General features: G+C 38.2%; 1 protein-coding gene across 6 annotated transcripts in view; it reads left to right on the forward strand.

Moving 5' to 3' along the window:
- HERC2 (HECT and RLD domain containing E3 ubiquitin protein ligase 2) overlaps nucleotides 1-12,440 on the forward strand; it is a 264,269-nt gene that overhangs the window by 109,627 nt on the left and 142,202 nt on the right. For all 6 annotated transcript variants that reach the window (XR_012376642.1, XM_073887396.1, XM_073887397.1 and 3 more), the window contains exons 18-21: nucleotides 343-571; nucleotides 678-802; nucleotides 5,930-6,108; nucleotides 11,302-11,486. Coding sequence is in view for 5 of the 6 variants with exons in the window: in XM_073887396.1 (XP_073743497.1) it covers nucleotides 343-571; nucleotides 678-802; nucleotides 5,930-6,108; nucleotides 11,302-11,486 (718 nt within the window). In the remaining variant the exon portion in view is untranslated. The remainder of the gene's footprint in view (nucleotides 1-342; nucleotides 572-677; nucleotides 803-5,929; nucleotides 6,109-11,301; nucleotides 11,487-12,440) is intronic.

Consider the following 12,440-nt stretch of genomic DNA (forward strand, 5'->3'; position numbering starts at 1 on the left):
GAGATAGAGAGCACAAGTAGGCAGAGTGGCAGGCAGAGGGAGAAGGAGAAGCGGGAGCCCAATGCGGGCCTCATCCTGGGATAATGACCTGAGCCGAAGGCAGATGCTTAACCAACTGAGCCACCCAGGCACCCCTAAAAAATTCCTCTTAAAAATACCTTACCATCAGTTCTCATCTGGTATGAGTAAAATTTTTTAGTCTAGTTAAAAAAAATCATATATCAGAACTTTTCCTTTATTATTTAAATAAAATGCAATTTGAGGTATTATTTAATCTTTAATAAGTTTTGAAATCCACTTGTTTTTAGGGCTTCTAAATTAAAATTGTTTTTCTCCTTTCAGTTGCATGCTGCCATTAGTCACCAGGTTGACCCAGAATTCCTTGGTTTAGGTCTGGGCAGCGTCCTCCTCAACAGCCTGAAACAGACCGTGGTGGCCCTGGCCAGCAGTGCAGGCGTCCTGAGCACTGTGCAGGCAGCTGCCCAGGCTGTGCTGCAGAGCGGGTGGTCCGTGCTTCTGCCCACCGCTGAGGAGAGGGCCCGGGCACTCTCTGCTCTCCTGCCCTGTGCAGGTGGGCTTGGGTGGGGAGCAGGGCTGGGGATGGGTTGGGTGCACGAGAGGGTGCCAAGAGGCGTTGGTGCTTACCTCACATTGGCAAAAGTGCTTTCCCTTTCCAGTTTCAGGCAATGAAGTTAACATAAGTCCAGGTCGTCGATTCATGATTGATCTTCTGGTGGGCAGCTTGATGGCTGATGGAGGCTTAGAGTCGGCCTTAAATGCAGCTATTACTGCAGAAATCCAGGTATGTTTCTAGGAGTGTATGTGAACTGACAGGCAATTTTTACCTGGCAATGAGCTGAGATTGAAACAGTGTACTCATGTGAAGAAATAGCAACCTATTGCCAGAATTGAAAAACTGAAACATAAAACTTTTACTAACATCCAAATATTTTCTATAATTAAAGCTTTTTTATCTTACTAGTTAAAAAAATTTATTGCAATATTAAGTATGATAAAATATATCCACTTTTGTCTATTTAAATGAATGTGACAGATACCCTAATCATATTATGAATCAATTCCATCACCCTAGAAAGTGCCATTGTGCCTCTTTGCACTCAAAGTTGGGGCTCCCCTGCCTCCCTCAGATTAAATTAGTTTTGCCAGTTCTGAATGTCATATATGTGGAATCATGTACTATTTTGTGTCTGCTTTATTTTGCCTTGATAATTTTCAAACTCATCTACATTGCTTTTACCGTTGAGTATTTCATTGTATTATTACGGCACTATTTGTTTATCTATTCTCCTGTTAATAGACATTTGATTATTTTTGATTGTCTAAAGCTGCTTTGATCATGCTGTGTACAGTTCTTTAGTGAACACGTGTTTTTCTCTTGGGTAAATAATTTGAATTGTAATTTGCTAGGTCTTACGGTGAGTGTTTTTATAGTTTCCCAGAGTGGCTATGCCATTTAATTTGAACCAGCCTATGTGAGAGTTCTAGCTCTTTCTTGACCTCACCAACATGAGTCATGTCGTTCTTCATAAATTTAGCTATTCTGGGTGGGGGAGTGTGGTTTTTAATTTGCATGTACTTAATGATCATTCATAGCTTCTTTTGTTGCTTTCATAGTTGCAGTAGTTTCTTATTTAAAAACTCACACTGATGAAATTAGATGAAGTAAGTATATTAAAAGCAAAATAAGCCAATCAGAAAAAAACAATTATCATATGATCTCACTCATATGTGGAATTTAAGAAACAAAACAGAGGATCATAGGGGAAGAGAGGAAAAAATAAAACAAGATGAAATCAGAGAGGGAGACAAAGCATAAGAGACTCTTAATCATAGGAAATAAACTGAGGGTTGCTGGGGGGGGGTTGAGGGATGGGGTAACTGGGTGACGGACATCAAGGAGGGCACAGGATGTAATGAACACTGGGTATTATATAAGACTGATGAATCACTGACCTCTGCCTCTGAAACCGATAATACATTATATGTTAATTAATTGAATTTAAATAAAAAAAGAAAAAATGTCTTTGAAAACATACCTAAATACTTTGATTAAATTGAAAAAAATAGAAGAAATCGTATATATAATGTTAGGAACAATGACAGTTCTTTGTGTAGCTGTTATTTTCCAGGTGCTGTGCTGGGTACTTTCATTTTCTCTTTTAACTTTGTCAACTTTGTTGAGTGGAAAAAGTGGTTGAAATTTTCATTTTATAGATGTGAACATAAGTACCACAGAAGTGTAGTGATTTTCTAAGGTGTCAAGACTAGTGAGTGGCAGGTTTGCTGACTCCGAGCCTCTTCCTTTTCTTCCTCTTCTCCACAAAGCTCCATGTGACAGCTTGCCTGATGGGAGCAGTGATAGTGAACTGGCAGAGGCAGTCCACATGTGGGTCAGACAGTAACCTTGACATGACCCAAGCAGTATTTTTAGAACCTATTATTTATTTATTTAATTAATTGGTTTCAGAGGTAGAGTTCAGTGATTCATCAGTTGCATATAACACCCACTGCTCATTACATTAAGTGCCCTCCTTAATGCCCATCACCCAATTATCCCTTCCTGTCACCCATTGTCTCTCAAGACGTTTCTCCAAGAAGACATACAGATGGCCAGCAGACACATGAAAAAATGCTCAACATTACTCAGCATCAGTAAAATACAAATCAAAACACAATGAGACACCACCTCACACCAGTCAGAATGGCTAAAATTAACAACTTAGGAAACAACAGATGTTGGTGAGGATGTGGAGAAAGGGGAACCCTCTTACACTGTTGGTAGGAATGCAAACTGGTACAGCCACTCTGGAAAACAGTATGGAGATTCCTCAAAAAGGTAAAAAATAGAGCTACCCTACAACCTAGCAATTATACTACTAGGTATTTATACAAAGGATACAAACATAGTGACTTGAAGGGGCACATGCACCCCAATGTTTATAGCAGTAGTGTCCACAATAGCCAAACTATGAAAAGAGCCCAGATGTCCATCAACAGATGAATGGATAAAGAAGATGTGGTGTATATATACAATGGAATATTACTCAGCCATCAAAAAGAATGAAATCTTGCCACTGGAAATGATGTGGATGGAACTAGAGGGTATTATGCTAAGTGAAATAAGTCATCAGAGAGGGACAGATACTATATGATTTCACTCATATGTGGAATTTAAGAAACAAAACAAATGAACATAGGAGAAGGGAAGGAAAAATAAGACGAAAATTGAGAGGGAGGCAAATCGTAAGTGACGGTGAACTCTAGAACCTATTAATTTATTTAGCAAATGTTTATTCATTTCCTGTTGGAGAGAGGGAGGGACCTTTGGGGGGGTGTTGGAGGGAAAGTGTTGCAGGGGGTAGACAGGCTACAGAGGTATATAGATTGTGATCTATATAATAATTAAGGTGCCTAAAACAAGATAACTAATGGCCATTTATTTTAAAATTGTTATGAAGCTACAAAATGGCATAAAAAATCTCATCATTTAGGAATTGTTAATATACCAGTATCCATTGTTAATAGTTTTGGTGTATAGTCTTCCAGATTTTTATTTATTTTTTATTTTTTTTTAAAGATTTATTTATTTATTTGACAGAGAGAGCACAAGCAGAGGGAACAGCAGAGGGAGAGGGAGAAGCAGGCCCCCGGCTGAGCAGGGAGCCCGATGCGGGGCTCGATCCCAGGACCCTGGGATCATGACCTGAGCCGAAGGCAGCCACTTAACCGACTGAGCCACCCAGGCGCCCAGTCTTCCAGATTTTTAAAGATGCAGATGTTTACTAATGATAACTGCTTGTGGTGTTAGAATTAGTCTCAATGATATATCAATTTGTGTCTTTTTTACTTATCATGTTGCCATGTCTTCTGTATTGAATATTTTATTATCTCCATTTGTTCTGTTGCTTTGGGGAAGTCTGTCATATGGAAAGGGAATTCCTTCTTATTCCTGTTTTTTTTTTTTTTTAACAGCCTATTATTGACAATTTAAGTTCTAGATATTTTTACTACTATAAATAATTATATTTTATAGATTATAAGTCATTGAGCATAAGAATGATAATTAGGAAAAGGTTCTAGAAATGAAATTGTGCTGAGTCAAAAGCATGCACATTTTTTTTTTTTTTTATGATTTTATTTATTTATTTGACAGAGAGAGCACAAGCAGGGGAGTGGCAGGCAGAGGGAGAGAGAGAAGCAGGTTCCTCACTGAGCAGGGAGCCTGATGCGGGGCTTGATTTCAGGACCCTGGGATTATGACCTGAGCCAAAGGCAGATGCTTAACTGACTGAGCCACCCAGGCACCCCAAGCATGCACATTTTTTACCTTTCTGATTCGTGTTGCTTTCTTATTCTTAAGGGTGGGTGGCCCAGTTCCAATCTCACCACTAAGATTGGGTCTTCATCCCCACACTACTCAGGACTGGGAAGGACTGTTGGTGTTTAGACTGTTCTGGCTTTTGTCGTTAGAAAATAAAGCCCAGAAAGAAAGAACTTTTTGGCTTTTTCACAGTAAATTTGGTCACTAGAGCAATGCTTGGTACATAATAAGTCCTCATGAATATTGGTTGTATTTGACTGGCAAAGATACCTCCTATTTTTGTTTTTGCTTTTTTGTTTCCTTTTTAAAAATAATAGCTTTATTGAGATCTAATTCACATACTGTAAAATTCACTCTTTTAAAAAGTGTATAATTCAGTGGTTTGTTTTTTTTTTTGTATATTCACAGAGTTGTGCAACCATCATCACCACTATCTAATTTCAGAACATTTTCATTATTCTAAAAAGAAACTCTGTGCTCCTTAACAGTCACCCCCTATTCCCTACTCCTCATAGCCATTGACAGCTACTAATGTACTTTATGTCTCTGAAAGATTTTCTGGCTCTGGACTTTTCATATAAATTGATTTATACAATATGTGACCTTTTATGTCTGGCTTCTTTTTACTTAGTCTAGTGTTTTCAAAGTTTATTTATGTTGTACCTCATTTTTTAAAATTGCTAAATAATATTCCATTGTATGGGTGTAGCACATTTTGTTTATCCATTCATCAGCTGATGGACATTTAGTTGTCTTTATTTTTAGGTTATTATTAAAATGCTGTTATAAACATTTGTGTATAGGTTTTTGTGTGGACATATTTTTTTTTTCTTGTAGGTATATGCCTAGGAATGGAGTTGTTGAGTTTTATGGTAACTCTATGTTTAGTGTTTCGAAGAATGGCCACATTTTTTTTCTTAAGTGGCTGTGCCATTTTACATTCCCAGTAGGAATGTATGAGGGTTCTAGTTTTCCACATCCTTGACAATGCTTGCTACTCTCCCAACTTTTCTATTATAGCCATCCTAACAGGTGTGAATTTCCTTGATGACTAATAATGTGGAGCATCTTTTCATATGCTTAGTAGCCATTTATATATCTTCTTTGAAGATATGTCTGTCAAATCCTTTGCTTATTTTACATTGGTTTATTTATCTTTTAATTGTTGAGTTGTAAGAATTCTTTCTGTATTCTGAACACATGTTTCATCGGGAATGTATCTTCTCATTCTTGGGTTCTTGCTTCATGTTTGCAATACAGATAGACTGTGCATGTATGGGGCAGATCGCATTGGGTATTTTTGAGATCAGGAGTAAAGATTTTAGGGACTTCCCAGAAGGAAGCTGGAGACCATCAGCAATGGCAGCCTGGACATGGGATTTATAGGACAAGTAGTCTGTTTAGAAACTGAGCACCTGAGTAATGGGATTTCAGACAGGTGGGCATGGGCCAGTGTCATCAGGTGGTTTATGAGTTAGTGCAAAGAGGCTGGGACACCTAGGCTGTGGGATCAGGGCTCCAGCCCAGGGTGCCTTCACACTTGCTCCTAAGATAACTGGTAACCAGTTTCTGTTTTATGAATTACAGGATATAGAAGCCAAAAAAGAAGCACAGAAGGAGAAAGAAATTGATGAACAAGAAGCCAATGCCTCAACATTTCACAGAAGTAGGACTCCATTGGATAAAGATCTTATTAATACAGGGATCTATGAATCTTCTGGAAAACAGTGTTTGCCTTTGGTTCAGCTCATACAACAGCTTCTTAGGTAAATAGTATTATAGTATTAGATATATTTTAATAGGAGGATTGTTGGTTTTCACTAAGGTCTGAAAAATATGTTTGGGTATTGAGGAAATACTCTGAAAGTTACCTAGAATAGGTTTTGGGGTAAAGAACAGACTTTTTCTTTTTTTTTTTTGTTTTTATTTTAATTCCAGTTAGTTTACAATGTTATATTAGTTCCAGGTGTACAATGTAGTAATTCAACAGCTTTGTAAACTACGCTGTGCTCATCACAAATACACTCCTTAATTTTCATCACCTGTTTAACCGCCCCCCCCCCCCGCCCCGCCCCTGTTCCCTCTGGTAACCATCAGTTTGTTCTCTAATTAAGAGTCTGTTCCTTGGTTTGTCTCTCTCTTTTTTTTTATCCCCGTTCTGCTCATTTGTCTTGTTTCTTAAATTCTACATATGAGTGAGATCATATGCTATTTGTCTTTTTCTCTCTGACTTATTTTCCTTTGCATTGTACTCTCTAGCTCCATTCATGTCATTGCAATGGCAAGATTTCACTTTTTTTTTTTTTATGGCTGAATCAATATTGCATTGTGTGTATACACACACACACACACACACACACACACACACACACACACACACCACATCTTCTTTATTCATCATTGATGGACACTTGAGGTGCTTCCATAATTTGGCTATTGTAAATAATGCTGCTGTAAACATAGTGGTGCCTATATCCCTTTGAATTAGTGTTTTTGTATTCTTTGGGTAAATACCCAGTTGTATGATTGCTAGATCATAAGGTATTTCTATTTTTAACTTTTTGAGGAACCTCCATACTGTTTTATGAGCAGACTTTTAACAGATGAGAGGTTGGAGTGTGTGAGGTAGAACTAGAGAATCTAAAGGTTTTCACACAAGAGAAAATTGGAGTGTATGAGATAAACAGGAAAAGATTCTTATTCTCATTAGTAAGCAGTAGATACAAATGAAAATCATCGTGGTAGAGTTATTTCTTTTAAAACTCATATCATTGCCTCATTCAGTGTATCATGGATTAATGTGTATTACTTTCTAAGATAACTTTTAATTTAAAAGCTGAAATAGATAAAAGAATGGTGAGCATTATTTCTGAAGGCCCTATCAGGAGTAAATAAGAATTAATCAGAATCAGAATATAAACATAGAAACGTTGGGCTGAAGTGATCATACACTGTTTGGTGAAACCTGTCAACCAGTGTTTCAGTGTCATTCAAATAAAAAAGACCAAAAAAGCAAGGTGGTTTCTGAAAGGCAATTGTTAGTGGAAAATTGTTGTCCTTCTATTTAACAAAACTGTTCTATGTAAACTTGGCTCCTGGTTTGTTTCATTTTCTACACATAGAGAAAGTAGAGCCCTGGAGTGTTGGCTCAGGCAGCTAAGTCCAGAGAGCAGGGGGCTCTGCATGCATGTCTAGAAGGGTGGCATGTCTAGGAGAGTGGCGGGTGGTATGCTGCTGGTGTCGGGGCAGCCTGCTTTCCATATGGATGCACCAGAATTTACTGGATGCACAGTGAAATTTTAAGAGGAAGTTTTAGAGCTAGTTCTTTACATAGATTGTAGTAAAGGCTAATTAAAAAAACTTTTTCCTGTTTTTTTTATTTAACCTGATTATTGTTTCCTTTGATCAATATCTCATACGTTCTGATCTTGAGTACAACACATTGAAAATGAATTAACTCAGTGTAGTTGGTGGTAGTAGAAGGAGCTTGGGATTTGTTCCTAGAAAATTTCAGTTGTGACTGCTTATGTAAAATTGGCAAGTGAAACTCTTCTTCGGTGTGGGAGAGTAATAATAGGAGCAGTGTTTACAGAGTTAATTAAGGATCAAATGAGAAAATGGATGTTGAGTGCTATGTAATTAAAAGGTTAAGTTCTATGCAGAAGTTTTAAAGCATAAAGCATGTATTTTGAGAAGCACTTTTTTGAGTTCTTGAATGTCCCACCCTTGGCTGAGGAGGCTGTGTCCGGTCCCGTGGTATCTCTGGCAGAGAGTGAGTGCTGGGTTCGCTGACCTCGGTGCATAGTAGGTTGCTCAGACTGTTTGTTCTCTTGGTGTGGAGAGACCTGTCTATTTTACCCACCTATGCCTGTTGCTGTACAGTCTGATGGTCACTTGCCACATTTGGCTGATTAGCGCTTGAAATGTGCTAATGCTGCGACATTGAATTTTTGTTATTAATTAAAATTCAGTTATTTTAATTGAATTCTTAATTATTATTTATTTATTAAAATTCAAATGAAAAAACTTAGACCCGATTCAGCTGTGTGAAAACTTTTAAGTATGTTTGGAATAACTTGGCCATATGAATTTAATTTTTCAGCGGTGCATTTTATGAGTCAAGTTCAGATCAGGTATTTTCAACGAAAATTTAGTTTTATGAATTGAGATGTGCTGAATGTATAAAGTACACAATGGCTTTTGAAGACTGGCTGTGAGAAACCTAATAAAAATATTTTAATAGTTACTTTTTGGAGTTCAGATTTTATGTTGAAATAATATTTTTAGTATATTGGGATAAATACATTATTAATACTGGTTTTTGGTTTCTTTTTATCTTTATTAATGTGACTGGCAGAACTTTTTATTAATTTATTAATTTATTATTATTATTATTTTTATTATTATTTTTTTAACTATGTTCCACGCCCAACGTGGAGCCTAACACAGGGCTTGAATTCATGACCCGGAGATCAATACCTGAGCTGAGATCCAGAGTCAGATGCTTAACTGACTGAGCCACCCAGGTGCCCCTGGCAGAACCTTTTAAATAACATATGTGGCTCCCCGGTATTATGTTGCTATTGGACAGCACTCTGTAGACCATCCTTATAGTTTGTCTTCTGAACCTTTGGCATGCAAGGAAGAGTTGGCTCCCCAGCAGTTTTATAATAAAGATGTACCTGGTTAAAAAACACAACACAAAAACTGAGCAATGGAAGTAAACAACACCTTAGAAAAGTTTTGGAAAATAGAGAAAGGAAGATGGATCAACACCTTTCTTACTAACACAGTGCCTATAATCCAGGCTCTTTTCTTTCATAAGTGTATATTTCATAATGTGCCTCTCTCACTGTAGAGGGAGACTTTGACATTTAATTTTCTTTCTTTTTTTTTTAAAGATTTTATTTATTTGACAGGGAGAGAGATAGCGAGAGCAGGAACACAAGCAGGGGGTGTGGGAGAGGGAGAAGCAGGCTTCCCACTAAGCAGGGAGCCAGATGTGGGGCTCGATCCCAGGACCCTGGGATCATGACCTGAGCCCAAGGCAGACGCTTAATGACTGAGCCACCCAGGTACCCCGACATTTAATTTTCTTACTTTAAGTGTGACTGAAGATAGTTCAGTGTGTTGACTTAGCTGATGCAGTTGTTGAAAAATAGTCTAAATATGGAAGAGCTTATAGAGACATTTTGTGTACTTGATTCCTTGGAAAGCAGGTTGAAGAAATTGCAGCTTGCCAAGAATAAGCCATGAAACATTTCAGAGTAACTCTTTAGTCTTAGGCTGACAAGGAGCCACAGAAGAACATATATATTTGAAAATTGAGAGCTATGAAGATTTTTTTAATTAGTGAACTCTATCAGAATTATACATTATGATTATGGTTCTGAATTTTTTTATTAAGGAAATAAGTTAAAATTTTTATTATATTTTATTAGTCTCTTGTGCTTCTTCTTGTATAGGATACCCCCAGATTCTAGACCTATTTTCTTCTACTGTGGTTATCAAGGCAGGGTATCAACTGGTAGAAGAAAGATGAGGTTGACTAGAGGCAAGACCCAGTGAGCACCTGCCTTCATTTTGTGTGGCCAGGGAGTGGGCCTGTGCACCAGCCAAGGTCTTCTTGCTCCGCTTAGTGACTCTTTGGATGTATATTGGAGTTCTGATGGGACTCCTGACGTTTCCTGTTCCTATCCTTCCTCACAGTGCTGTTAGTTCCAGGAATGTATCATGGGGGCAGGTGCAATTGACAGAGGTTTTCCACAAACTGGCTGTCACATTAGAAATCAAAGGAGTGGGGCAGAACACCTGTCTGTGGCATGGTATTATGCAGAGATCCCAGACTCACCCGCTCAGTGGCAGTGCTGGGTTTCAGCCAGCTAGTCCTCACCCTCCTGGCTGGGATGGGGTTGGTATGATGGAGCTACTTTGACAGCAGCCCAGAAGGAGGCTCTGCTTTGGCTCCTTTCCTCCACTAACCCACTTCCTTCTGTTCTTAGTACCAGGGATCAGGCCTGGTTCAACTGGTGCTGGGACTGTCTCTGGGTGGCAGGGTATTATCTGGTGTTCCATGTCCCCTCTAATCTACCTTCACACTCATATCAAACTTAACCTTCCTCAAACACAAAAAGGATGTATTCCCCTTTGGAAGCTTTAGTGCCTCAGCATTGTGGAATCTAGTCTCAGCAGCTGGTACTCTATCACCTGGAGTGTCCATTCTCCTTCCTTCTCTTGTCTTGACTCTCTGCCCTTGTTCCTTTGCAAGCTGCTCATGGAACCAGAACATTTTACTACTGTTCTAATTGTACCTTTTGGAACTCACATTTCTTCCTTTTTCGCCCTATTAACTGATAGGTTTGTGTCTCGAGTCAGATCCCACAGTTGGAGTCTTTGTTCCTTTCCTTGCTGCCATATTCTTCAAGCATCTGTTACCCTGACCTGGTCTGTTTGTACCCACTTTGGTCTTCCTTCCTGTACTTTCAGAGTCCTGGGTACCCCCCTACCTTGCCCACCTAGGTACTTACCTGAATAGGTCTCAAGGCAGATTTGTGAGGCACATGCAGAAATGATGAGCGAATCTTGTCTTTAAGGAGGCTGTCACATATATGTGTGAAATGCAGCTTTGGACAAAAATAATGACACAGTTGTTTTTTTTCTCAAAGGTCTGTACAGGAGTTTTCTATCATTTTGGACCATTCCACATAGCTCTTAGGAGCTCATTTGTAAAACAGGGCATCATTATATCTTTTGTAAATTCTGTGCTTCTCTACTCTGTTTTGACTAAGGTTGTATTTATTGCAGACACCCGTGACACATATTTGGGGAAGGAAGCCAGCTGCAGGTCACCTGGGTGTATGATCTGTATTTCTGATTTTAGTTTATGTCATGATTTCTTAATACCTTTTTTTAAACAGACATAACTTCTTTAATTTTGCAATCCTCTTTCCCCTGCATAGAAACATTGCTTCTCAGACAGTAGCCAGATTGAAAGATGTTGCCCGTCGGATTTCATCATGTCTAGACTTTGAGCAACATAGTCGTGAAAGAACTGCTTCATTGGATTTGTTGCTGCGCTTTCAGCGCCTACTTATCAGTAAACTTTATCCAGGAGAAAGTATTGGTCAGACCTCAGATATTTCTAGTAAGTTGATTAAAATTAAAATGTCTTGTGTGTATTTGGCTTTCTAATTTAGACTTTTTGACATGCCTATTCTACATTCCCAGATGTGTAGTTCTTTTACTATTAAATCTTATACCAATTTGGGGGGACTTCATTTTGCATCCACTTTTTTTTTGATGAATATTAGACTTATCAGTATTTTTTTCATTGTCTTAATATTTAAGTTATTTGGGCATCAAAAATAGTATTCTTTATGTTCAGGTTAGTTTTATAGAAGATTTATCAGACTTATTGTACGTATCTCTAATGGAGTGTTAGATACTGACATAATGTGGGAACTAAGTAGTGACATAGTATTTGTATGTCACACTGGAAAGCTAGGTAGGTGTAATGTGTGGAATGAATCGTCATTGGGGGAAGTTATAACACTGGTTTATTAGCTTCTGGACGTGGGACTGAGTTTCCTGGGGGCTATAGGTTGCTCATCTATGGAACTGGAATCACATCTCAGGGTGCCTGTGAGGATTAAAATAGGATGATATGTAAGTGCTCAGCTCTGTGCATGACATAGAGTAGAGTACTTTCCATAAGCTTCAAAGGTAGTGGGTGGCTCTCCATAAGTTGACTTTCTCTGTCAAGGATGGAAAGGTCTGCTGCTTTTGTTAATATTTTTATAGATAGTATATTCTAAAATATCTTAGTTCCTGAAAGAGTTAGGCATTTGTGGATGATAGACAATTTCAGGATGAAATAGGTGAACTTAGAGTCTGAAGTAGGTGCCCATCTCAAAGACATAAAGTCCCCCCCCAAAAAAGACATAAAGTCCCCCCCAAAAAAGACATAAAGTCCCAAGAACTGAAAAGTCATTAAGAGCCATGTAGGAAGAAAAGTTAAAGATTTAAAGAAAAATGCCTAATAATTTGCAAGTGTTAAGACTTGAAATTTGGTAACATTTGTGTGTATTGGATATAAGAT

This window comes from Callorhinus ursinus, unplaced genomic scaffold (assembly GCF_003265705.2).
Source record: "Callorhinus ursinus isolate GAN/ISIS: 27379988/994484 unplaced genomic scaffold, GSC_fseal_2.0 scaffold78, whole genome shotgun sequence".
Lineage (NCBI taxonomy): Eukaryota > Metazoa > Chordata > Mammalia > Carnivora > Otariidae > Callorhinus > Callorhinus ursinus.